This window comes from Phodopus roborovskii, unplaced genomic scaffold, assembly GCF_943737965.1.
Source record: "Phodopus roborovskii unplaced genomic scaffold, PHOROB, whole genome shotgun sequence".
Classification (NCBI taxonomy): Eukaryota; Metazoa; Chordata; class Mammalia; order Rodentia; family Cricetidae; genus Phodopus; species Phodopus roborovskii.
In genome coordinates this window covers 33,906,445-33,929,033 of record NW_026125052.1, presented here as the reverse complement: position 1 = coordinate 33,929,033, position 22,589 = coordinate 33,906,445, and the positions used below count along the sequence as shown (strand labels likewise).

Below are 22,589 nucleotides of genomic sequence, written 5' to 3'. Positions count from 1 at the left end.
AACTCAGGACCTCTGGAAGAGCAGCCAGTGCTCTGAACCTCTGAGCCATCTTTCCTGTCTGCCCTGCTTGTTTTTAATTCAAAAGGAGGTCCTTAAAGAATTTCTGTGGTGATAATGCAACAATTCTTCTGAGAAATTCCTTCCCACTTTCCTTCCCTCCCTCCCTCCCTCCCTCCCTCCCTCCCTCCCTCCCTCCCTCCCTCCCTCCCTCCCTCTCTCCCTCCCTCCCCTGACCAAGTTGTAGCTATGTCCAGGCAGTCTTCTGTCTCCAGTGCACAAGCCTTCCTCCTTAGCTTCCCAAATAACTGGTGCTACTGGTGCTTGTGCCCTCACATCTAAGTATTCAGAATCTGTGCTCTGTGTGACCCAACCTGTCTGCTCCATATCTTTTCTCTTGCAGCCTATGTCAGAGGTTAAGCCAACACTTCCTCAGTACAAGTTTGTTTCTTGTTAAATCCAGACTCCTTTGCCATGTGTAGATTAGGTTTTGACTTGCACTGTGGAATTCTTTGGTAAGCTAAGTGTTGTGATCATATGCCTGTAATTCCAGGACTTGGGAAGGCTAGGCAATAGGCAAGGAGGATAGAGGGTTTGAATCCAGTTTGCTCTGCATAGTTTGTACAACCAAACAAAAAAGCAACCAAACAAAAGGATTCTTCCTGTGTCTTCTTTAGTCACACCTATGACAGGCTCCTATTCTTGCGTGATTGGATGAAGGAACATTGTAGAGCCTCCAGAGAAGCAGAAATCTTCACTGTTTGACATGTCTCAGTGTTGAAGACAGACTGAAGGATGAAATATGTGCAGAGAGTTTCCTTACCTTTATAAAGATGTTCTTCCTAGATATCAGGTCCCAAGTGAAGAGTGCACATAACACAGATGAGTGAGCAGGGTGAGGAAAGGAGACAGATGTGGTTAATAAGCAGTTGTGAACACACTTTTATGCCCCCTAACAATCAGGATATTCATTGGGATTATCCAGAACAAAATCTAAGTGTTAAACATACAGGACAAAGTCAAGTGAAAGTCACTAAAAATTGAGAGACATGATTATGCTATTTTAGAAAACCGACATTATTCTTAGTCTGATGAAAGTAGACAAAATTCAGTTGACTGGAAGCCATTGTGGAGTTCTGCAGTATGTCAGGAGAAATCTTTAAACAATGCCTTGTCAGAGTTTTCATTTGCAAAAGCATTTTCTGTATATTGCCTCATTACTGACTGCTGGAGTAGGAAGTACAACAGAGGCGTTTCCTGAGGTTTGTGTCTTCCCGCTCAGTCCTCGGTCAACAGGTGCTTAGTTTATAGGGCATGTCAGCTAAGGCTAGTGCAGTGAGTGTCATGTTCTCAGAAGGCTTGGATCAGTGTGGAAATCAAGGCCTAGAAGCTGGCCCATATTTAGGAGTCTTGAAGGGCGGCCAACATTTTTAGCTTTGCCTTGCCATGGAAATACATTTTGTTAAAACCCTGCCTAGAAATCAGACTATTAATAATATAGTTTACCATGGTATTATTTTACTTTTAAACTAGTTTGTCTTAGTTTTATGTTTACATATGTGTTTTGTGTGTGTGCTTGTGTGAATTTATGTGCACCACAATCTCGCAGGATCCTGTGGAGCAGAAGTGTGCATTGCATTTCATCCCCTGGAACTGGGTTAGACACAGTTGAGAGCTGCCATGTAGGTGCTGGGAATTGAACCCGATCTTCTGTAAGCACAGCTATTGCTCTTAGGGCTAAGCCATCTTTCCAGCGTGTTTTTTTTTTTTTTTTTTTTAAGATGGTTCCATGAGATGCCCTCTTTTGACCTTGAAGGGCAGTACATGCATGAGGTGCACACACATACACACAGGTAAAACACCTGTACATGTAAAATTAAAAAAAAAAAATCTGTCTTAAGATGGCGTCATGTCACCCAGGCTGGCCTCTCTGTTGCACTTGTTTGGGATTACAGGTATCCCCACCATGTTTAGCCTTGAAGTTGTGTGTTCTGCATGAAACTGTAAGGTGTTTGAATTGGAATGGTGCTCTAGGCCATCTTTCCTGTGTTGATGTCCCTCACCTCTCGTTTCCCCGTAAGCAAAATGGAGTTGGGGATCGAGAGGGGGAAGATTGAGATTGGGAGACCCTTTAGTGGGTAAAGGGTTTGCTATGCAAGCATGAGGACCTGAGTTTGTATCCCCAGCACCCGTGGAAAAGCTGGATACAGTGGTGTACATCTGCAACTCTAGCACTGCAGAAAGTGGAGATGGGTGAGCCCAGCTGCTTGCTGGTCAGCCAGCGTAGCTGAAATGGCGAGCTCCAGGTTCAGTCAGTCCTGTCCCCCAGAAACTAGGTGGAGAGCAGGGTGTGTACAAGGGAGTGCGCCTGCACACACAGAAAGGCGGGGGAGAGTGGCTTTCACCTCTCAGTCTCAACAGTCAGTCTTATCCAATGGAGGCTTCACTGGGTACAGTAACCTTACTTTGTTTACAATAGATAATCCGTGTCCAATCCCCAGATGGAGTGAAGCGGATCACAACAACAAAGAGAGAAACAGCTGCAACCTTTTTGAAAAAGGTACCTGTGGCGTGTCTTGGGGGCCTGTTCCCTTCAGTATTCCTGTCTGTGCCTTTCTCATTTCTTACTCCTGCTACCAAGTTGTCACTTATGTGGCTTTTTCTCTGTATGATTGAACTGGATGCCTGCTGGATCATTGTGCTACGGAGCGGGCCACGGGTGGGGAGGGAGAGACGGAGATGGGGCAGGCAGAGAAAGATAAGTCTTACTCTGTAGGCTGACCTTGGACTCTAAGCAATTCTCCTGCCTCAGCTTCCTGAGTGCTGTTGGGAATTTAGGTATGAGTCACCATGCTGACTCTAGATCAGATGTTCGTCACAATTCTCTCTGCCAGACCATGGGTAGATAGATGTCAGAGTACTTTGCAAGAGGATTTTTTTTTTTTTTTTTGGAGACTGGGTTTTTCTGTGTAACAGTCCTGGTTGTCCTGGAACTCATGTTCTAGCCCAGGCTGGCCTTGAACTCACAGAGATCCACCTGCCTCTGCCTCCCAAGTGCTGGGACTATAGTTGTGCGCCACCACGCCACTGCCTGGCTTTCCTGTTCGTGTGTTTTGTGTTTACTTTTTTAACTAGCCAGTGTTGTGGGTGTGGTTTGCATTTGGGTGCTGGGTGCTCTTCTTCTCTTCAGTTACACATTTATTTTTATTCCATATCAAGTTTCTTATGTACTTGCATTGCTGTCAAACATGTCTACAGAATGTTTTCATTGTACACTTCTGAAATCCATCCCCACCTTGAGTAACAGCTTCCCTGTTTTGCTCACTGCAGCCCTGGTAGCCACCCTTCTGTTTCCTTTGTCTGTGGGTTCCACTCGTTTAGATACCTCATGTCAGTGAGAATATACTGTGTGTGTGTGTGTGGTTTTGTGGTTTTTGTTGTTGTTTTGTTTGTTTAGCAATAAAAACTCAATAAATGGCCTCTAAAATAGCCTCCTTGTATCCTTACAAACTTGCTTGGAAGCAGGTCTTGAGGCCTGTGAATGTTGTTTGGGCAGGATGACCTGTGCTCAGTAGTCTTTATTTATGCTCTGTAAAGAAATGGATGTTGGAGTCTGTGGTGAGATTGTTTATATAGAAAATAGTTCACAGACCAGCACTTGGAGGCAGCAGGAGGAGGCTCAGGAGTTGAAGGCCAGCCAGCTTTAGCTGTATTCTAAGTTTAAAGCTAGCCTGAACAACTTGAGACCTTGTGATGGGGGATGTCCTTCTGTATATATGTTTCTCTTATAGGTTGATGAATAAAACACCGATTGGCAAGTAGCAGGCAGGAAGTATAGGCAGGGCTAACAGACAAGGAGAATTCTGGGGGGAGAGGGCAGAGAGATGCTATGAAGCTACCAGGAAGATGGGATGTGGGGCATTCTCCTGTACGATAAGGCCATGTAGAAATACATAGAGTAATAGTTACATGTTAATAATTAAGAGAGAGCTAGCCAGTAAGAAGTCTAAGCCATTGGCCAAATGATTTGTAATTAATATAACCCACTGTGTATTTATGTGGGGCTAATGGCTGTGGGGCAGATACTCCGTTACAACCTTGTGTCACTGCCTCCTCCACCCCAAGCCAAAAAAATAAAGACAGTTTATGGAATCTTAGTGATTGGTTCATTTGTGACTGTTCATTTCAAGGTCTCATTGTTGGGTTTTCAGAAACCAGAACCCCTAGAGCCCAGTTGGTAGGATGTTTAATATCTGTTAAATGAATTTCCTTACTCCCAGGAGCACAAGTAAGTTGATAATCTACCTACCTACCTGCTGATTTGTCTTCCCTCCACTTTCTTTTCCCTCTTCCTTTCATTGTGTTTTGTCATGTTATCAGGATTTTAATGCATATAGGCCAGAACTTGCTGTGTAGTTGAGGCTAGTCTTGAACTCCTGATACTATGTTTCCATCTTCCTGGTGCTGTGTGTGCCACTATGCCCAGCTGACATTGCTTTTTAAAAACATGTTCAAGCCGGACGTTGGTGGCACTCAGGAGGTAGAGGCAGGCGGATCTCTGATTTCGAGGCCAGCCTGGTCTACAGAGCTACACAGAGAAACCCTGTCTTTAGAAACCAAAATCTTTTACACTTAGTTACACTACTACTTTAGAGGTGGTGGTGGCATGGTGCACATAGAGAGGTAAAAGGACAACTTGGAAGAGCCACTTCTCCCTTGCTGTGATGTGGGTCATTAGCCCTAGCAGCAGGCATCGTACGTGCTGACATCTTGCTAGCTGCAACTGACTTTTCTTTTTTCCTTTCGTTTTTTTGGGGGCTTTTTCTGAGATAGGGTTTCTTTGTGTTGCTCTGGTTGTCCTGGGACTTGCTCTGAACTCACTCTATAGACCTGGCTGGCCTCAAAGTCACAGAGATCCTCCTGCCTCTACCTCCCCAGTGCTGGGCCTAAAGACGCCACTGCTGCCCAGCAGCTGACTTTTCTTAGCTGGTGGCATCATTCTATGCTCACTTTCTCTGTTGTTAAGTGATTGTGATTGGCTTTTGTTTTTTTTTTTTGTTTTTGTTTTTGTTTTTGTTTTGTTTTGTTTTGTTTTGTTTTCAAGACAGGGGTTCTCTGTGGCTTGGGAGCCTATCCTGGAACTAGCTTTGTAGACCTGGCTGGATCTGCCTGCCTCTGCCTCTGCCTCTGCCTCCAGAGTGCTGGGATTAAAGGTGTGAGCCGCTAACTCCCGGCTGTACTTGGGGTTTTACTGTTGATTAAAAAGGAGCAATTGACTCGCCACACATGGCCTTGACTCTTGCTAGTTTCAACTCTTAAATTACTTGTGCAACACCTTTGTTTCCCATGAGCCTCTTACTTGAGTCGGCGCTGGTGTGATGAGTAGTTTTTCTCAAGAGTGAAACGACAAGGGATCTATGGTAGGCACTTCCTGACTTTACCAAGTGTTCTTGCAGCGTTTTGGCACCCTGTGGTATGGCATATCATGCTTGGATGTTTCATTACATTTCTCTTCTTTGGGGCTTGTAGGTTGCCAAGGAGTTTGGCTTCCAAAACAATGGCTTCTCAGTTTACATCAATAGGAACAAGACTGGAGAGATAACAGCGTCATCCAGCAAATCCCTTCATTTGCTAAAAATCAAGTAAGTGTCTGGTGGAAGACAGGCAGTGGGAGGGTGGAGATGCCTGGGTTGTGGTCTTGGGTCCATATCTGAAGTCGGGTCAATGTCTTGTTTGGAGTGGAGGACTTAGAGCCCAGCTGTTTGGGAAGAGATCATACCATGTCAGCCCCGTTTACTAGGAAGACAGGTGAGCAATGGTGGCCCATTGTCACTTACACTGTCAGTGTCTTTGGGACCCATTCATGTCTCTGACTGCTTTCATGCTGTAAGGGCTGAGGTGAGCGATTGTAACATGTAGCCAGCAGGGCTGAAATGTTTGCTGTTTGGCTGTCTGTATTTATATAGACAGTGTTGTTCAGCCTGTTCTAACCTGGGCACCTGCATTATCCAACAGTGAACTGTCTCTTTTTTTATTTTTTAGGTTCATGTATTTTATGCGTATTAGTGTTTACCTGCATGTGTGGCTCAGTCTGCAGGCATATGTTTATATGCCTATTTATTAGACTAGACTATTCTGACAATTTTATCACTTTTATCCTAGATTAGGATATGTGGGTGTCAGAAATATGTAGTGGTATTGTTTGTTCTGCAAACATTTGGTACCTATTTGCCTATCCTTGTAATTCCTTTGTATCTTTCATTATTGTTATTTGTGACCATTTCCAAGGTGGCCAAGGTCATATTTTCTTTTGAGCTTTAGGAGAGTTTGGTTGTTTGTGCCTTTGTGTTTTTAATTTGACAGGTTGACCTTTATTTTTTTTATGGAGCTGGAAGTGAGCCTTGATCTAGAACATGGTCGTCACCCTTTCCGCCTGATTGCATCCTGATGAAGGGTTTTTGAATTTTGAAAATCAGTCATTTCTGTAAAAAAAAAAAAAAAAAAAAAAAAAAAAAAATTACAGCTAGGCATAGTGGCACACATATTTAAAGCCAGCATTGGGGAGGCAAAGACATGATCTCTGTGAGTTTGAGGCCAGCCTGGTCTACACAGTGAGATTCAGGCCAGCCAGTGCTACATAGTGTCTCAAGACAACAACAAAAAATTTATTAGTGTGTGTGCACATGTGTGACCATGCTCTCCAGTGTAAGGCCACAGGACAGTCTGGGGAAACTAGTGTCTCCTTTGGGTCCATATCTGAAGTATCTCCCTAGCCTATGAGCCTTGGAAAATTTCCTCACCTCACTGGAAGGACCTTGCTGTCCTTGTAACTATGCCTTTCACATGGGTGTAGTAAGAACAATGATTGGCTTTTTTTGATACAAATTTGTTTTTCTATTATTTATGTGTATATTAGTTTGTCTGTGTGTGTTCAGGTGGTGGTTGTTGGCTGCCTCATGTAGGTGCTGGAAATTAAACTCAGATGGTGAGCCATCTCTAGATCTGGGCTTTTGTTGTTGGTATTAGAGATTGGATTTAAATATTTTTTTTAATAACACACTTTTTTGTAATGATTTATTTATGTACACAGTATTCTGCCTGCCAGCCAGAAGAGGGCATCAGATTTCATTGTAGATGGTTGTGAGCCACCCTGTGGTTGCTGGGAATTGAACTCTGAACCTTTGAAAGAGCAGTCAGTGCTCTTAACCTCTGAGCCATCTTTCCAGCCCTGGAAAGCTACAAGTCTAGTTTTTGTTTTGTTTTGTTTTGTTTTGTTGAAGCAGGGTTTTCTTATGCCACTCAAATTAGCTTCTGACCCTTCCTCCCGAGGGCTGGGATCTCAGGTGTGTGCCTACCTGCCTGGCTGTGTTTTTAAAAACTTCTCACAAGTAGATACAAGAAAGGAAATGTAATTTAGCTGGGTGTACACGGAACACCCCAAATGCTGGGATTAGAGATGTGCACCACCATGCCCTGCCTATGAGATCAAATTTTTTGGGTGGTGGGGATGGGGGTTTGAGACAGGATTTCTCTGTTTCTAGCTATCCTAGAACTAGCCTTCATAGACCAGGCTGGCCTCAAACTCACAGAGACCCACCTGCCTCTACCTCCAGAGTGCTAGGATTTAAGGCATGTGCCATCACTGCCCTGAAAGATAAACTTTTAAAATTTACAAATATTTTAAAATTATAAGAAAGTAAAGTACCTTGTCTCAAAAGAGTTTAAGAAGCCAGGTGTTGGTGGTGCAACATCCCCAGCATTTGGGAAGCAGAGGCAGGTGGGTCTCTGTGAGTTCGAATTAGCCTGGTCTACAGAGCCAGTTCCAGGACAGCCTCCAAAGCCACAGAGAAACCCTGTCTCAAAACAACAACAACAACAACAAACTTAAACGTCTGAATGGAATTACTGACCCAGACAACCTTGTGAGTTTAAGACTCCTCCCTCCCACTGTGTGGATTCCTTGCTCTCCATGTTGAGTGTGGAGACCTGATTGGTTAGCTGGACAGGCTCTGGGTGTTGCCCTCTTGCTAGGAGTATAGTATGTCTGTTTTCACTTTTCATAGTTTTATGTTTTGAGTTAGAATTACCATAGATTCATACTACCATATCACTTTCACTTTAAACATTCGTTATTATTATTATCATTTTATTTTTTAAATTTTTTAAGGTTCCACTCTGATACTAGCCTTCTAGCTCTTTGTGGGAAGGTTTCTGTTCTATGCTTTGTAGTTTGTGGGTTGTAGTTCCAGCATTTGAATCCAGCCTCCCTCCTTCTCTTACCCCCCCCCACTTGTTTCTGTTTACTTGTGCTTGAGGGAATTTGTTTGCCTTGTACTTTTTGTTTTTCATTGGGGAAGGTGTGAGGAAGCTTCTAACAAGTTCCTTGATCCAAGTTGATTTTCATGCCACTCCTGTGAGAGCACAAGGGGGTGCTGTGGAGCTAAGACTGTTCTTTGCAGAGCCCAAGCTGCCCAGGCTCCATCCCGTGTGCTCCCTGCTTAGATAGAGCCTTGGATGCGACTTCCCTGCTGTGCATGTGGTGGAGGAGACGTGGGTTCTCTCAGGTGTTCACTTCCCTTAGTCATCTGGGTTTTTTGTTTTGATTTTGTTTTTTTAAAGACAGGGCCTTGATCGTGAGGGGTAGCTAAAATGATCTTGAATCTGTAATCCTCTTGCTCTTACCTTTTCTGGTGCTTGGGTCACAGGTGTGCGCTGACTGGTTTCACAGTCTTTGGGGCAGGGAGCTCAGGGCCTCGTCTCCTGTTGCCCAGTGAGCCCTTGATCGTGGCCCTGGCCAGTAGTGGCTATGTCCTCTTCTGTTCTTAGGGGCTGCAGAGCTCAGCAGTGTTTTTACAGTATATTTGTTAAAATTGATTCAGGGTCCCAGCAAAGTAGTTTGTAGCTAGAGGGTGTTTAGTAATATTTAATCCACTGCTAGACGAAGACTCCTGGCTACAGGTTAGCAGTTTTATTGCCTATGAGTTACGGAGGAACAAGAAGGCAAGAGCAGCTCATAAGAGCCGCAGCTGTGCTCCGAGGGCCGCTTGTCTGCAGTGTTTGCCCTTGCAGATTCTGCCCTTTTGGTTTGCTGTTCAGCTCTGGCCAGCTGTTCCGTCAGCGTTTTTCTTGTGCATGCTGTTGACAGCTTCTGAAAGTTTGCCAAGTGTATGGCCACAGTTTCAGGGGAAACATTCTTTAGCCACAAGTCTTGTCAAGTTAGAGCACAGCAAGTGACTTGTGGCACCAGCTCTTTTCAAAGCCGCCTCTGCAGAAGGCGGCCGTGCCTGGGAGTCTGTCCTGTCAGTAAGTGTTGGCCTCTGTGGGTATGTTCTTCACGGCGGCAGAAACCAGCAGAGCTGTCCCTTAGCATGGTCAGCCTTTCTCCCTAGGGAATGTCATGCCATCTGTCACCTTAGCACTCAGTATGTAGAGGCAGGATAATTCTGAGTTTGAGGCTAGCCTGGGCTACATAGTGAGATGTGATTTTTTTCTTTTTTTTAAATAATTCATATTTTAGTTAGGATTACTATTGTGATAAACCACCACAACCGAAAGCATCTGTGGAGGAAAGGGATTATTTGGCTTATATATCCTGGGTCACAGTCCACTGAGGGGAGAGCAAGGCAGGAATTGAAGGAAAAGCCATGGAGAAAAAAATGCTCATTCTTTTTTTTTTTTTTTTTAAGTAGATTTATTTATTATGTATACAGTGTTCTGCCTGCATGTGTGCCTGCGGGCCAGAAGAGGGCACCAGGTCTCATTACAGATGGGTGGGAGTTAAACCTGTGCTTGCTGGGAATTACCATGGTGGGAGTTACCATGTGGTTGCTGGGAATTGAACTCAGGACCTCTGAAGAGCAGCCAGTGCTCTTAACCTCAGAGCCATCTCTCCAGCCCTGAAATGCTCACTTTTAATGGCTTGTACAGCCTGTTTCTTAAAACACCCCAGGACTGCCTGGCCAGGGTGGCGCCACCAACAGTTGGCCTGGACCTTCCACATGATGCCACAGGCCAGTCTTTTTTCCTTTTTGTTTTTCTGAGACAGGGTTTCTCTGTGCAGCCCTGGCTGTCCTGGGTGGAGATCACTCTGTAGACCAGGCTGGCCTGGAACTCAAGAGATCTGTTGGCCTCTGCCTCCCGAGTCTGGGATTGAAGGGGTGAGCCACCCTTGTCTGGCCCTACAGGCCAGTCTTATGGAGGCATTTTGTCAGTTGTGGGTCCCTATTACTCTAGTTTGCGGCTAGCTCATTAAAACACACCGACCAGGACAGTCAGGAAGATGCCTGTAGATGAGAAGAGCAAGATGAGAAATAAAAGCATCTGTGAATCAGCGTCTGCCTCGTCCATGTCTAGGTGCATGTGTATAAACTATATAGACAAATGGAGAGCTGAGCGTGAGGTTAAGAGTGTGTGAACGGCTAGCTAGATTACTATGAATGGAGGACTGAACACGGGGCTCCGGGGTGGCAGGCAAGGAATAGGAGGGCTGCCATGGTGGCCCAGGTGAGCTCAAGCTATGGTCATATGCTCAGTCAGATGGCTAGGTGTATCTCATAGCTTTTGTCAAGAGAAGTTGAATTTCTGAGAATCTGCACTGATGTGTGTATAACACCAAGAAACAATTCTGTTCTCCTACAAAAGGAACTTCCCTATGAGGGCTTTAGACTGTGGCATTTGCCTTTTGAAGCAATCACAGCCTGCATATCCACAACAAACTATGTGGTTTGGTTTTGGGGGAGAGGATGGCATTTGATGTTTTGTCTTTGAACAGGCATGGCGATTTGTTGTTCCTGTTTCCCTCGAGCCTTGCTGGACCTTCATCTGAAATGGAGACTTCGACCTCACTGGGGTTAAAGGCCTTTGGTGCTCCTAATGTGGTTGAAGATGAGATTGATCAGTACCTCAGCAAGCAGGACGGGAAGATTTATAGGAGCCGGGACCCACAGCTGTGAGTGCTCCATGAGGTTCCTGCCTGTGGACGTCCTAATGGGTCATTACAGGGATATATTCAAGAGCTTGGGTTTTGTGTGTGTGTGTTTCTCTCCTTCGAGACAGGGTTTCTCTGTATTACTTTAGAGTCTGTCCTGGAACTCGCTCTGTAGACCAGGCTGGCCTAGAACTCACAGAGATCCACCTGCCTCTGCTTCCCAAGTGCTGGGACTAAAGGTTTGTGCCACCACCACCCAGCTAAAGAAATGGGTGACACAATGGTAGAACTGTGGACCATTTTGAAGTCTCCTTGTGGTGACACAGTGAACCTAGACTGGGACAAAGGTCAGGACTAACCTGTAAGCTCACAGACGGGCTGGCACCAAGGTCCTGCAGCAGGAACAAGCTTGGCAAATAGCATACCTAACAAGGGCCCAAGGGACTAAAGCATCAGCATCACCAGAGGAGACTGGGATTCCCAGGAGATAGGGTCAGAGGTCAAGAAAGAACCAGTCACAGTCACATGACCCTTGTGTGTCACTGGATTTTTTTTTTTTTTTTTTTTTTTTTTTTTTTCTTATTTCAAGGCAGGGTTTCTTTGTGGCTTTAGAGCCTGTCCTGGAACTCTCTCTGTAGACCAGGCTGGTCTTGAACTCAGAGACATCTGTCTGCCTCTGTCTCCCAAGTGCTGGGATTAAAGGTGTGCGCCACCAGTGCCCAGCTTACTGGAGATTTTTTTATTTGTTTATTATTATGCAGTATTTTGCCTGCATATATATCTGTGTGAAGGCTCTGGGAGCTGGAGTTACAGACAGGTGTGATTTTCCATGTGGCTGCCGGGAACTGAACTCAGGACCTCTGGAAGAGCAGCCCGTGCTCTTAACCACTAAGCCATCTCTCCAGCCCTTTTAAGAGCTTCTGTAATCTTAGCACTTGGGGGCAAAAGCAGGAGAACTGGTGCAAATTCAAGGTCAGTGTAGTTTTACATAGTGAACTCAGGCTAATTTATGAGAACCCATCTCAAAAGAAATATTTAACAAGTCCCATGTTAGTATCTGGTAAAGATCTGCTTTTAGCCATCTGTTTTCATAGTATTTTTTTACTGCATCTTATCTTGGCACCTTTTTAGTAGTTAAAACTTTAAAGTAGATTCCACATAAAATGTTTAGGTGTATATATAAGCCTGGTGGAAGCAGTGCACACCTTTTAATCTCATCTTTAAGGAGCAGAGGCAGGTGGATCTCAGAGTTTGAGGCCATCTTTGCTTACAGTGTGAGTTCCAGGACAGCCAGGGAGGTCATGTGAGGAAACCCTGTCTTGGAAAAAACAACAAACAATATTAGAGGAATGTGTCAATACTAAGAGATTTAAAAGGTTTCTAGGGACAGTAGGGTCTATTTTGGTGATAGGTGTCCCCTGCCATCAGCAGAGGTAGGAGTAGAAGGGACTGATGGTTCAGTGTTTACCAATATAAGGGCTGGCTCTGACTTCTCAAGAGCAATAGAATGGCTACTGGTAGATAATATGGACTCTAGGTACTAGTGTGTGCCCTCTAGATTTGCAGATCTACTTTGAATATTTACTTTGTACCAGTTCATGTAAAATGCTAGTGCATGTGTGCATTCCTTAATTTTAGGCTTTTTTTGCAGTTCTTTTTAAAGAAATCCATTAGGGACTGGGAGATGGCTCAACAGTTAAGAGTACTTGCTATTTTCTTGCAGAGGATCCAGGTTTGATTTGATGGTTTATAGCTGTCTGGCCTCTGAGAGCACCAGGCATGTATGCAGAGATAGGTACAGGCAAAACACCTGTACACATTATAAATAAAGTTAAAATTAGAGCACCAGCCATGTATGTAGATATACACAAAGACAAAGCATCCATACACATAAAGTAAAATTGCAATTAAGAAATGAAGTAGGGAAACCAGCTAGAAACATCTGGCGTTGCATGCAGCAGTGTGAGATGCAGTGAGTGGAGGGGGCTTGTCTCTAGTGTCTTTTCTAAGTGTGTCCATGGAAATGTGATATGCACGGCATTGATATTCTAAGTGCTGCATTAGCAACTTCAGTGTAAGATGGAACAGCCACAAATGCATCTCAGCCTGTGAGACGCCCCCTCCCCCTTCCCTGTGTTTCTCCCCGGGGACGCGCCCTGACCTGGGCTCTTCGTGACTCCCTTTGTATTTTTCATTGTGGAGATGGAGCATCACCTTGTGTGTTTGATTAGCACTGTTTATGCTTAGTTGCTGCCGTGTTGAGCAGGGTTAATGGGTCAGGGCTCCCACTTTTTCTCCATTTCCCTCCCTCTCTGCCCCCTCCTCCCTGCCTCCCTCTCTGCCCCCTCTGCCCCTTCCCCACTCTCTTTTGAGGTAGGCTCTCCCTGTGTGGCCCAGTCAGCAAGATTGGCCTTGAGCTTGCTTGAGCCTTCTTGCCTCTGCCCCCCGAGAGCTGGGTTACAGGTTTATGTTATCCTGTGCAGAAGTTTTTTCTGATACGTATCAGATTAAATAATAACTTACGATGGAAACAGTCATCTGTACCGTCAACAGCAATTCATATTTGTAGGGAAGCATTTTACCATTTTTTAAATATCAGAAATAGGGCAAGTAGCAACAGAAAGTAACCTTTCTGTCCCTGTGCTTTTCTTTTGCCCTGTGCACGTTCCAGATGTCGCCATGGCCCCTTGGGGAAGTGTGTGCACTGTGTTCCTCTGGAGGTAAGTCTGTGCAAGGGAGTTCTTGGCTGGGCAGTGTGGATGGCTGCTGAGGGAGAGAGCTATCTCAGCACTTTCTGGTTCCTAAACTTGGGTGTTGTGGCTCTTAAAAGAATTTTCTATTTATTGTCTTGGGCCTTGTACTCCCAGTAGTACAAGTGGCACAAAGAATCTAGACTTATTTATGGGAGTGACCTTCTGAGGGATTGTGAATGGCTGAGGCTTGTGTTGCTGATAAAGAATGTGTACAGTTGTCTCCCTAGATAATTATTCTCTGACACATAGCTGGGCTTCTCCATTTCTGCTTGTCATGGTTTTGATTTACTATGTCTGAGTCTTAACGTCTCCTGTTGATTTGTCTGTCTGCTTCTCTCTCTCTCTCTCTCTCTCTCTCTCTCTCTCTGTGTGTGTGTGTGTGTGTGTGTGTGTGTGTGTGTGTTAATGAGAATTGAACTCAGGGCTTTGCTGCTAAAAATCAGGCCTATGGAACTTTGCAAAATTTTCTTGTTGCTTTTGCCTTTAATAGGAGTTCATTTTATCTTGAAAATGTAACTCATACAGAGAAAGACTTGATTCTGAACTTGAACTAGTGAAGACACAGCTTAGCCTCCCTCAGTGTGTCTGTGTTGTCTGGTCTGACCCCTACACAGTACAATTGAAGTCTCGTGTACCTTGGCAGACCCTGACCACTCACTTCCTGTGTATTGTTGATAGCCATTTGATGAGGACTATCTGAACCACCTGGAGCCTCCTGTGAAACACATGTCCTTCCATGCCTACATCCGGAAGCTGACTGGAGGGGCTGACAAGTAAGTGGCCACTCTGGCCCCAGGACACAGACTCTTCATGAATTTCTGATGGTTTTTGTTCATACACCGGGCACGGGAATGCAAAAGGAAAGGAAGGCAGTAGTCTTGAATATTGCCTGATCTAGAAACGGGAAGGAGTGTGGCACATACACACTAAATATAAAAATTAATAAAACAACTATTACAAAACAAAAACCCCCTAGATCAGTGGAGGGTCCAGTACTTCCTCATTGATATCCAAAGACATTGCATCTGCTTGCAGATAGAATGAGTACATTACTGTTCTGTGTCATAACCAGATTATTCCTAAGAATGAGGATGTTATACAAATGGGTAGATACTGGGCTAACAATGTCATTAGTCAGTGATAAGCTTCATGTCCTCTTGGTGGCACAAGATAGATAACAGGTATTCAACAATGTCCTTGAGAACCTCATGGGTGTGGGAAAGACCTGAGAACAAAGACTGAATTTTTGTAGAAAGAGCTCTGTGTCCCACTATGGAACACTAAAAAGGCGGGACCTTTAAAGTAGAGCGGTTTTAGTGCATTGCCTTGCATCCTCGCCCCTAGGAGCACTTTCTAGTGGATGTAAGCAGTCTCACGCACCCTCCTAGTCTCCTGAGTTTGATCTGTTGTCGTGTTTAACTCTGCCTCTTGTCTTTTCCCTCAGAGGGAAGTTTGTTGCGCTGGAGAACATCAGCTGCAAGATTAAGTCAGGGTGTGAGGGGCACCTCCCGTGGCCAAATGGTATCTGTACCAAATGCCAGCCTAGTGCCATCACCCTGAACAGACAGGTGAGGCCGCCTGTGCCCTGAGGGCTCTAATGACTAACAAACGACACTTCCTCGTGGCAAGTTCTCCAGTGTTTCAGTCAGCCAGTTGTCCGCCGGTCCGTCCATTCCTTTTGCCTTTTGTTTGTTTATTTGCATTTTTAGTTGTATGTTTTGTGTTTTGTTCTTGTTTTGTTGTTTTTGAGACAGGGTTTCTGTGTAAGCCTGACTGTCCTGGAACTTTCTCTGTAGTCAAGGCTGGCCTTGAATTTAGAGATCTATGTGCCTCTACCTCCCAAGTGCTGTGATTAAAGGGGTGTGCCTTCATGCCTGGCATTAGTTCCATGTACATTGTATGTCTGTGTAGGGTGTGTTCAGGTACCTGAATAGGGCAGAAGAGGGAGTTAAGTTCCCTGGAATTAAAGTTAAAGGGAGTTTTAAGTTCTTGTTGTGAGTGCTAGGAACAGAACTTGTGTCCTCTGGAAGGACAGCAAATGTTCTAACTGCTGAGCCATCTGTCCTGCCCCTCTCATGTTTTTAGATCTAACAATCTACCTTTCTGTGGCAGTCATAAATGAAAGACAAGTTCACAGTGCTTGCAGGTGTGGGGCTGAGAGTTTTGATTCCATTTGGATGACTTGTGCAGATGATGGGTTTTCTTTAACAGGCATTTAAAGATACTATTTTTATTTATGTATTGTGTATATTTGCATGCACACATGCAAATATTGTCTGTGTGTGCGGCCATGAGATGATGTTGGAAGTCCCACAACCGGAGTTACAGGCTGTGAACTGAACCTCTGGTCCCCTGATAGAGAAGCCAGTGCTCTAAACACTGACCCATCTCTTCAGGCCCCCTGTCGGCAAGGTTTTCTGTCCTGCAAGCTGCTCTCAAATAAACACACTGAGGCTTACATTAATGACAAATACTCGGCCACTTGTCAGGCTTATTACTGACTCTTAAATTTATGTTAACCTGTATTCCTTATTTACGCCCTGCCATGTAATGGTACCTTTATCTGCATGCCAGGTTCACTTCCTGTTCCCTCTGCATCTGTCCAGTCACTCCTGACTCACATTTTTCTTCTTCCAAAGCCTTTTGTGTCTGGCTGTCCTGCATATACTTCCTGCCTGCTGTTGGCATGTCAGCTTTTTATTAATCAGAGTAATACATATTCACAGTGTACAGCGGATTATTCCACAACAGCCCCCCCCCTTTAAATTTGGTGATATTGTTTTCTTATATTTTCAAGTGCTCAGAGATTATGACTTTGCCTTTAAGAACATTTACATAGGAGTTGGAAATACAGCTTCAGACATTGTTTAGCTACTGATAGATGAAATCCTCCTTTCCTTGTTCCCTAAAGAACAAAGCAGTTTGCTTGCCCTCCCGCCCTCCTCCTTTGTTTCCTGTGTTTTAGAAACAGTCTCCAACTGTTTCCTTTAGTCCAGGTTGGCCTCAGACTCACAGCAACCTTCTTCCTGCATCAGTGTCCTGAGTGCTGGGGTTGGTAATGTATGGACCACCGTGCCTGATCACAATAGGTTCTTGAATTTGGGTTTTGTTTGTTGTTTGCAGGGGCTTAAACTCCAGTGCACATGCTAGGCAAGTTAATGATCTGCCACTGAAGTATACCCCAAGCCTGTTTGCCTTGTTGAAACAACTAAATGAGGCTGGGTCCAAGCTGAAATATAAACAAATGGGTCAGAGGCGTGCCTCAGGGTTAGAACACTTCCTGCTCTTGCAGAAATCCCGGGGTCGTTCCCAGCACACCCATGGCATCTCACAGCTGTGTGTAACCCACTCTGAGACCTCCAAGGGCACCATGCATGCGGGTAGTGCTGAGACATACATACAAGCAAAATAGCCCTACATGTAAAAACAAGCTAAATCTTTCAAAAAGAAAAACAAACAAACAAACAAAACCCTAAAACAACCTAGATAATGTTTTCACTAGATTTTTTTTCCCCCTTGGGAAAAAAATATTGTTTCTAGTGGAATGTTTTGACTTAGGCCTACTTTTGTTAATTCTACAGAAATACAGACATGTGGACAATATCATGTTTGAGAATCACACTGTTGCTGACCGCTTCCTTGACTTCTGGAGAAAGACAGGAAATCAGCATTTCGGATATTTATATGGACGGTACACAGAACACAAGGACATTCCTCTCGGTATCAGGGCAGAAGTGGCTGCCATCTATGAGCCTCCTCAGGTATACGAGTGTGAAGAAAAGTCTGCGGTTCTTTTTCTTATTGCTTTTTTGGCCCCAGAGTGGGGTGGGGTGGAGTTGAAGCAGGGTTTTTCCTATGTAGCCCTGGCTGTCCTGGAACTGGATTTGTAGAACAGACTGACCTTGAATTCACTGAGACCCACCTGACTCTGTCTCCTGAGTGCTGGGATTAAAGGTACAGGCCACTACCACCCAGATAATTGTAGACATCTTTTTATGATGCCTTGTATACAAAGACATGGTCAGTGGTAGCTGAGACCCCACAGAGACACCTACTTTGCAGACCGTGGGTCATGGAGTACTCCCTGACCAGAATGCTGCTTTGTAAGCACAGAGCCTCAGCTCAGTTTTGCAGTCTCTGTCATGGAGAATGTAGCAGTTCTGTTAAAAACATGGTCGAAGCCCGGTGTGGTTGTTCATCCCTTAAATCTAAGCACTAGGAAGAACTGAATGGAGTTCCAGGCCTCTGATCCTGGGTGTGGTAGCCAGTGCCCTGATGCTAGCACTGAAGAAGGGAGAGGCAGTGGTAGCCGTCCTCCCTCCCTTTGAGGCAGGCTTTCTCTGTGTAGCCCAGGCTGTCCTGGAACTTACTTTGTAGACCAGGCTGGCCTCAAATATGGAGATCTGCTTGCCTCTGTCTCCCAAGTGTTTGGATTAACACCACCTAGCTGTCAGCTGTCATTTTCCGGTCAGCCAAGTCTGCAGTGATTTTGAGGTTAGACATGACTACATAACCAGATACTGTCTCAAAAGATGCCCCCCTCCCAAACAACAACAGCAACAGCAACAGCTATACATACACATTTTGGGGGAAAGAACAGAAACTTTGGCATTCTGACTGCTGCTGTCATCACTGACCCATTTTGGGGGTCCCAGTGATTGAAATCCCTGACCTCTTAACATCATCTGCCCTTACTAAGTCAGCCCTTGCTACCATGTTATTGGGCAAGTATCTTATATTTACTTCACACTTGGTATTTGACATATGTTCTCAAAGTGTTAGTGAAATCCAGCAAACAAATATCCATTGCTATTTTGTTAGAATTTGATTTGCTTATAGGACTAAACTCCATTAAAGTCCCTTTGCATTTTAACTGGAGTTGGCTTAGAATGATACTTACTCATGGCCTTGGGGCTGCATTTAAGTAGAGAAGAAAGATTTTGGTAAGCTTTGTCATTTCAGGAAGTGACACCTATTACCACTTAAAAGTTCTTTTCCTCTAATTCTTTTTGTTTGTTTGTTTGTTTGTTTGTTTCCAAGACAGGGTTTCTCTCTGTAGCCATGGCTGTACTGGAATTTGCTCTGTAGACCAGGATGGCTCCAAACTCAGAATTCTCCTGCCTCCTGAGTGCTGGGATTAAAGTTATACACCACCACCGTCTGGCTTCCTCTAAATTTTTTACATTTATTTATTTTGTGTGTATACAGTGGAGGTCAGAAGACAGCTTTTGGGAGTCAGTTATCTCTTTCCACAATGAGTTCTGGGGGTAAACTTAAGTCATCAGACTTGGCAGCTCTCAACTTGTTGAACCACCCATCAGTTTAGGTCGTATGTGCGCCGCCACAGCCAGAGCCTATCAAATGCCCAAGCTGAACGCCCACCTATTACTAAGCTTGTCACAGTTTGGGTGTCTGTTCATCTTCTGTTGTTGGATTGTCCCTCTGGCTCAGTGTCTTGTCTGTAGGAGCAGATGCCTCCTCTAGAGCAGGAGGGAATGATGCACCAAAGTAGTACTGGGACGTGTGCCAGCCAAGCTGTCTGGGGCAGAACTGCCTGTCCCCGGGAGCTCTGGAGGCAGCTCATTCCCCAAGTGAAGCAGCAGACCAGCTTTCCTGGAGGCCCATTTATGTTTGTCTGTACCTGGGGGTCTGTCTCTTCAGTTCAGCAGGGTTGAAGCTAGTAGGGGGAGGTGGACGTTGTCCAGGTGCCATTCTTCAATGCTGTTGTCTTACTGGTTTCTAACTGTGGTTCCTCATAGATTGGTACACAGAACAGCCTGGAGCTTCTGGAAGATCCGAAAGCTGAGGTGGTTGATGAGATTGCTGCCAAACTTGGCCTGAGGAAGGTATGAGGCCTCTGCCAGCCAGGTGGCCTTTGGGGAAACCTGGGCTCCATGCTGGGGAAATCCACAGGTGGAATGGCTAAGTCTGGTCTGGGATCAAGGGATCAAACCCGTAGCTGACAAGGTCAAGTGTAGGCTCAAGCCCTTTGGACCCTCATTCTTATTCATTGCTGCAAATAGCTGTGATGGTTCTCTGACTTAGAGTGAGGTGAGAACACTTTCCTGAAGCATAAATGCAAAGGTGAGCATCACGGTCCATGTGTGTCAACCCTGTCATCAGCGCCCCCCACCCTACCCCCCTGGCTTAGGCAGAATGATCAAGAGCTCAAGGCCAGCCTGGTACATAGACCAAGACTCTTAATTATAAACCCAGATACAAGGTTTGAAGACACAGCTTTCCAACCTGCCTGTCACAGTTCCTGAGGACAGTTGCCACATTGTACACTCTAGGAATACTGACTCATTTGGCTTGCTTCACTTCCTGTCCTGGGTACTTGGTTCTGGCACCCTTCCTGTATCAGCATTGGGTTTCCTGCGTATAGCGTAGGTCACTGAACCCAGCTTTTTCGTGGTCCCTGGGACCGGTAGTGGATAGCTAGTCTTAGTCCGTGCTTGTAGCTTGTTTCAGCCATTGATGAGGGTCCTAGGGATGTTGGATGCTGCTTTCTTGTTTTGTAGTTCACAGTGGTCTCAAACTGAACTCCTTCTACCTCAGCTGCCCACATGAGGGCCACAGATGGACGCTGCCACCCCTGCCTGGCTTGTTAGGGTTTACAGACTCACTGAGTCATGAATTTGAACACATGGACAAGTTCAGTTCAGTTTTAGTAGCCATGTAAGCTTTGCCCTTTATTTGGACAGAGGAATGTTGTGTATGGATGCTTTATCTTACTTCTCTCTAGGTGGACAGGAAAACTCAGGAACACGACTGTGAAAGTCACAACAAAGTACCCTACAGATTGTGGAGTAGCACAAATGCCAGGTCATAGTTTAGTTCAAATTCTCAAAGTTCCTTTGTTCAGGAGAGCTTGTCCCAGGCTTGTTTCATCACATTGTAATACACAGTCCAAAGTTCCTTAAGTTACTTTCTTAAAACCTAAGTTCCTTGACGGGCTCTTACTCAGCCTGCTTTGGACTGCGCCAGTTAGGTGGATCCTCTGTTTGCTTTCTCTGATACCATTCCTTTGGTTTGTGCTCATCTGAGCATCGTTATAACAGTGGTGATCCACGGTGTATCAGTCCTATGTGTGCAGAGTGGTTTGAAGCACTGAGTCCTGGGGGCTGCTGGAGAGGATGCTTTGCTTGTCCTCCAGCTCTCACTGTCTTCTGACTCTGAGACCAGGGCGAGCCCAGATGACAGAACATTGCAGCCCTCTTCGCTAGGGCGTTCGGGTTGCAGGGTACCTGAATTGTGGGGTGGCCTGTAGGAGCCCAGGGATGCAGCTTCAGATCTTGTGCTGCCTCCAGGCTGGGAGCTCTGTTGCAGCAGGCCTTTCTTCTCAGCTGCCTCTCTCCGGGAACCTGTTCTTCCTTGTAGAGGGCCCAGCCCAGGAACCCTCGCTGCTTGCTTCTCGTCCGTCTTCCTTTCGGAGCCTAAGCTCCTTCTCTCCTGCCCTTTTGGTCTCACTCACAAGATGCTCTGACTTGTAACATTACGAGTGTGGGCTTGAGTGGTCCTAAGCAGAGTCTGTGTGGTGGATGCATGTCTGTTATGGCAGCACCAGAGGAAGGCAACAGAGTCGAGGAGCTGTGTGCGCTCTTGGCTCTGCCTGGCTCAGGAGCCAGGAGGGTTGTCTGAAGGGCACTGCCTTTATGCTCCCTGGACAGAAGCCATCTGTTGGTTGGAGATACTCAAAAGATGCTTTCCTTTTCCATTAAGGTTGGATGGATATTCACGGACCTTGTCTCAGAAGATACCCGAAAGGGTACAGTCCGATACAGTCGGAATAAGGTGAGACGCAGACAGGAATGTTGCTTGGCCTGAAGCCTCATTAAGGTAGTGCTGACCTGGATCTCTCGGTCTCTGCACAGCTTGCAAATAACTTTGAAGACACTCTTCTTAGTTCAGGCTCAGCCTGTCGATTCTGTCCCACAGAGCAAATCCCACTCCTCACCTTTACTTGCAGCCCTGTGGGAGTGGGTTGCCCAGGGCCTTCTGCCCTCCTAGTTTGGGTGGTTTTAATCTGAGTCCCATATGGCTAGGTGGTACAGGTGTTTGTCTCAGTGTTTTGCCTCAGGTATTTTTGAGGTGCTGTACCTTAGCTCTATTTTTTTGTAACAACAATCTCAGTATGTAGCGTGTAGACCAAGCCGTCCTCAAACTCACAGAGTTGTACTTTCCTTTGCTTCCCAAGTGCTGGCATTAGAAGCTCTTTCTTGTGTCTTTTGCTTTGTTTTTGAAGTTTGATGTATTATTCTGCAGGTGTGCACAGCACACACGTGGAAGTCTGAGGACAGCTTGTAGTTGTTTCTCTCCTTTTACCATGGGGGCCTGGGGATTGATCTCAGGTCAGTCAGTCTTGGTGGCAAGCATCTTTACCTGCTGAGTCATCTTCCTGTCCCAGCTCTTAGTATTTTCTGCAAAAGAAATAGAAGCTTGTTTTGACACGTGCTGTAAAATTTGATATCCCGCCTCTCTTGGCTTAGGACACCTATTTCCTGAGTTCAGAAGAATGCATCACTGCAGGAGACTTTCAAAACAAGCACCCCAACATTTGCCGGCTCTCTCCCGATGGTCATTTTGGATCCAAGTTTGTTACTGCAGTGGCCACAGGTATAAATGGGGCAGAGTATTCCAGAGATACTACTGCCCATTAATGTGTTTGTTCTTCTTTGCAGCAGGCTCTCATCCTTAACTTTGTTAGAATAAGCTCCTTAATGAACTTTTGGGGGCATAGACTCTTCCTTTTGTTTTGTGGTAAAAATTCTGAGTTTAGCATCATCCGTGAGCCTGGGGCCAAGTCAGCACTTCCCCATGGCTACCCTCAGCTCTCTCATCACACGGCTAGGGTAACTCTTGCTTTTGAATATGTGCCCTTTATCAGCAACTAGAAATGTTTGTGCAAGAAG

At 45.4% G+C, this 22,589-nt stretch overlaps 1 protein-coding gene across 1 annotated transcript in view; it reads left to right on the top strand.

Annotated features, from left to right (window-relative positions):
• Nploc4 (NPL4 homolog, ubiquitin recognition factor) overlaps positions 1–22,589 on the top strand; it is a 45,699-nt gene that overhangs the window by 1,877 nt on the left and 21,233 nt on the right. Inside the window, exons 2-11 of the mRNA XM_051181931.1 lie at positions 2,477–2,557; positions 5,527–5,639; positions 10,769–10,945; positions 13,596–13,644; positions 14,356–14,450; positions 15,122–15,245; positions 17,259–17,438; positions 19,437–19,523; positions 21,400–21,471; positions 22,167–22,293. Of these exons, the coding sequence (XP_051037888.1) occupies positions 2,477–2,557; positions 5,527–5,639; positions 10,769–10,945; positions 13,596–13,644; positions 14,356–14,450; positions 15,122–15,245; positions 17,259–17,438; positions 19,437–19,523; positions 21,400–21,471; positions 22,167–22,293 (1,105 nt within the window). The remainder of the gene's footprint in view (positions 1–2,476; positions 2,558–5,526; positions 5,640–10,768; positions 10,946–13,595; positions 13,645–14,355; positions 14,451–15,121; positions 15,246–17,258; positions 17,439–19,436; positions 19,524–21,399; positions 21,472–22,166; positions 22,294–22,589) is intronic.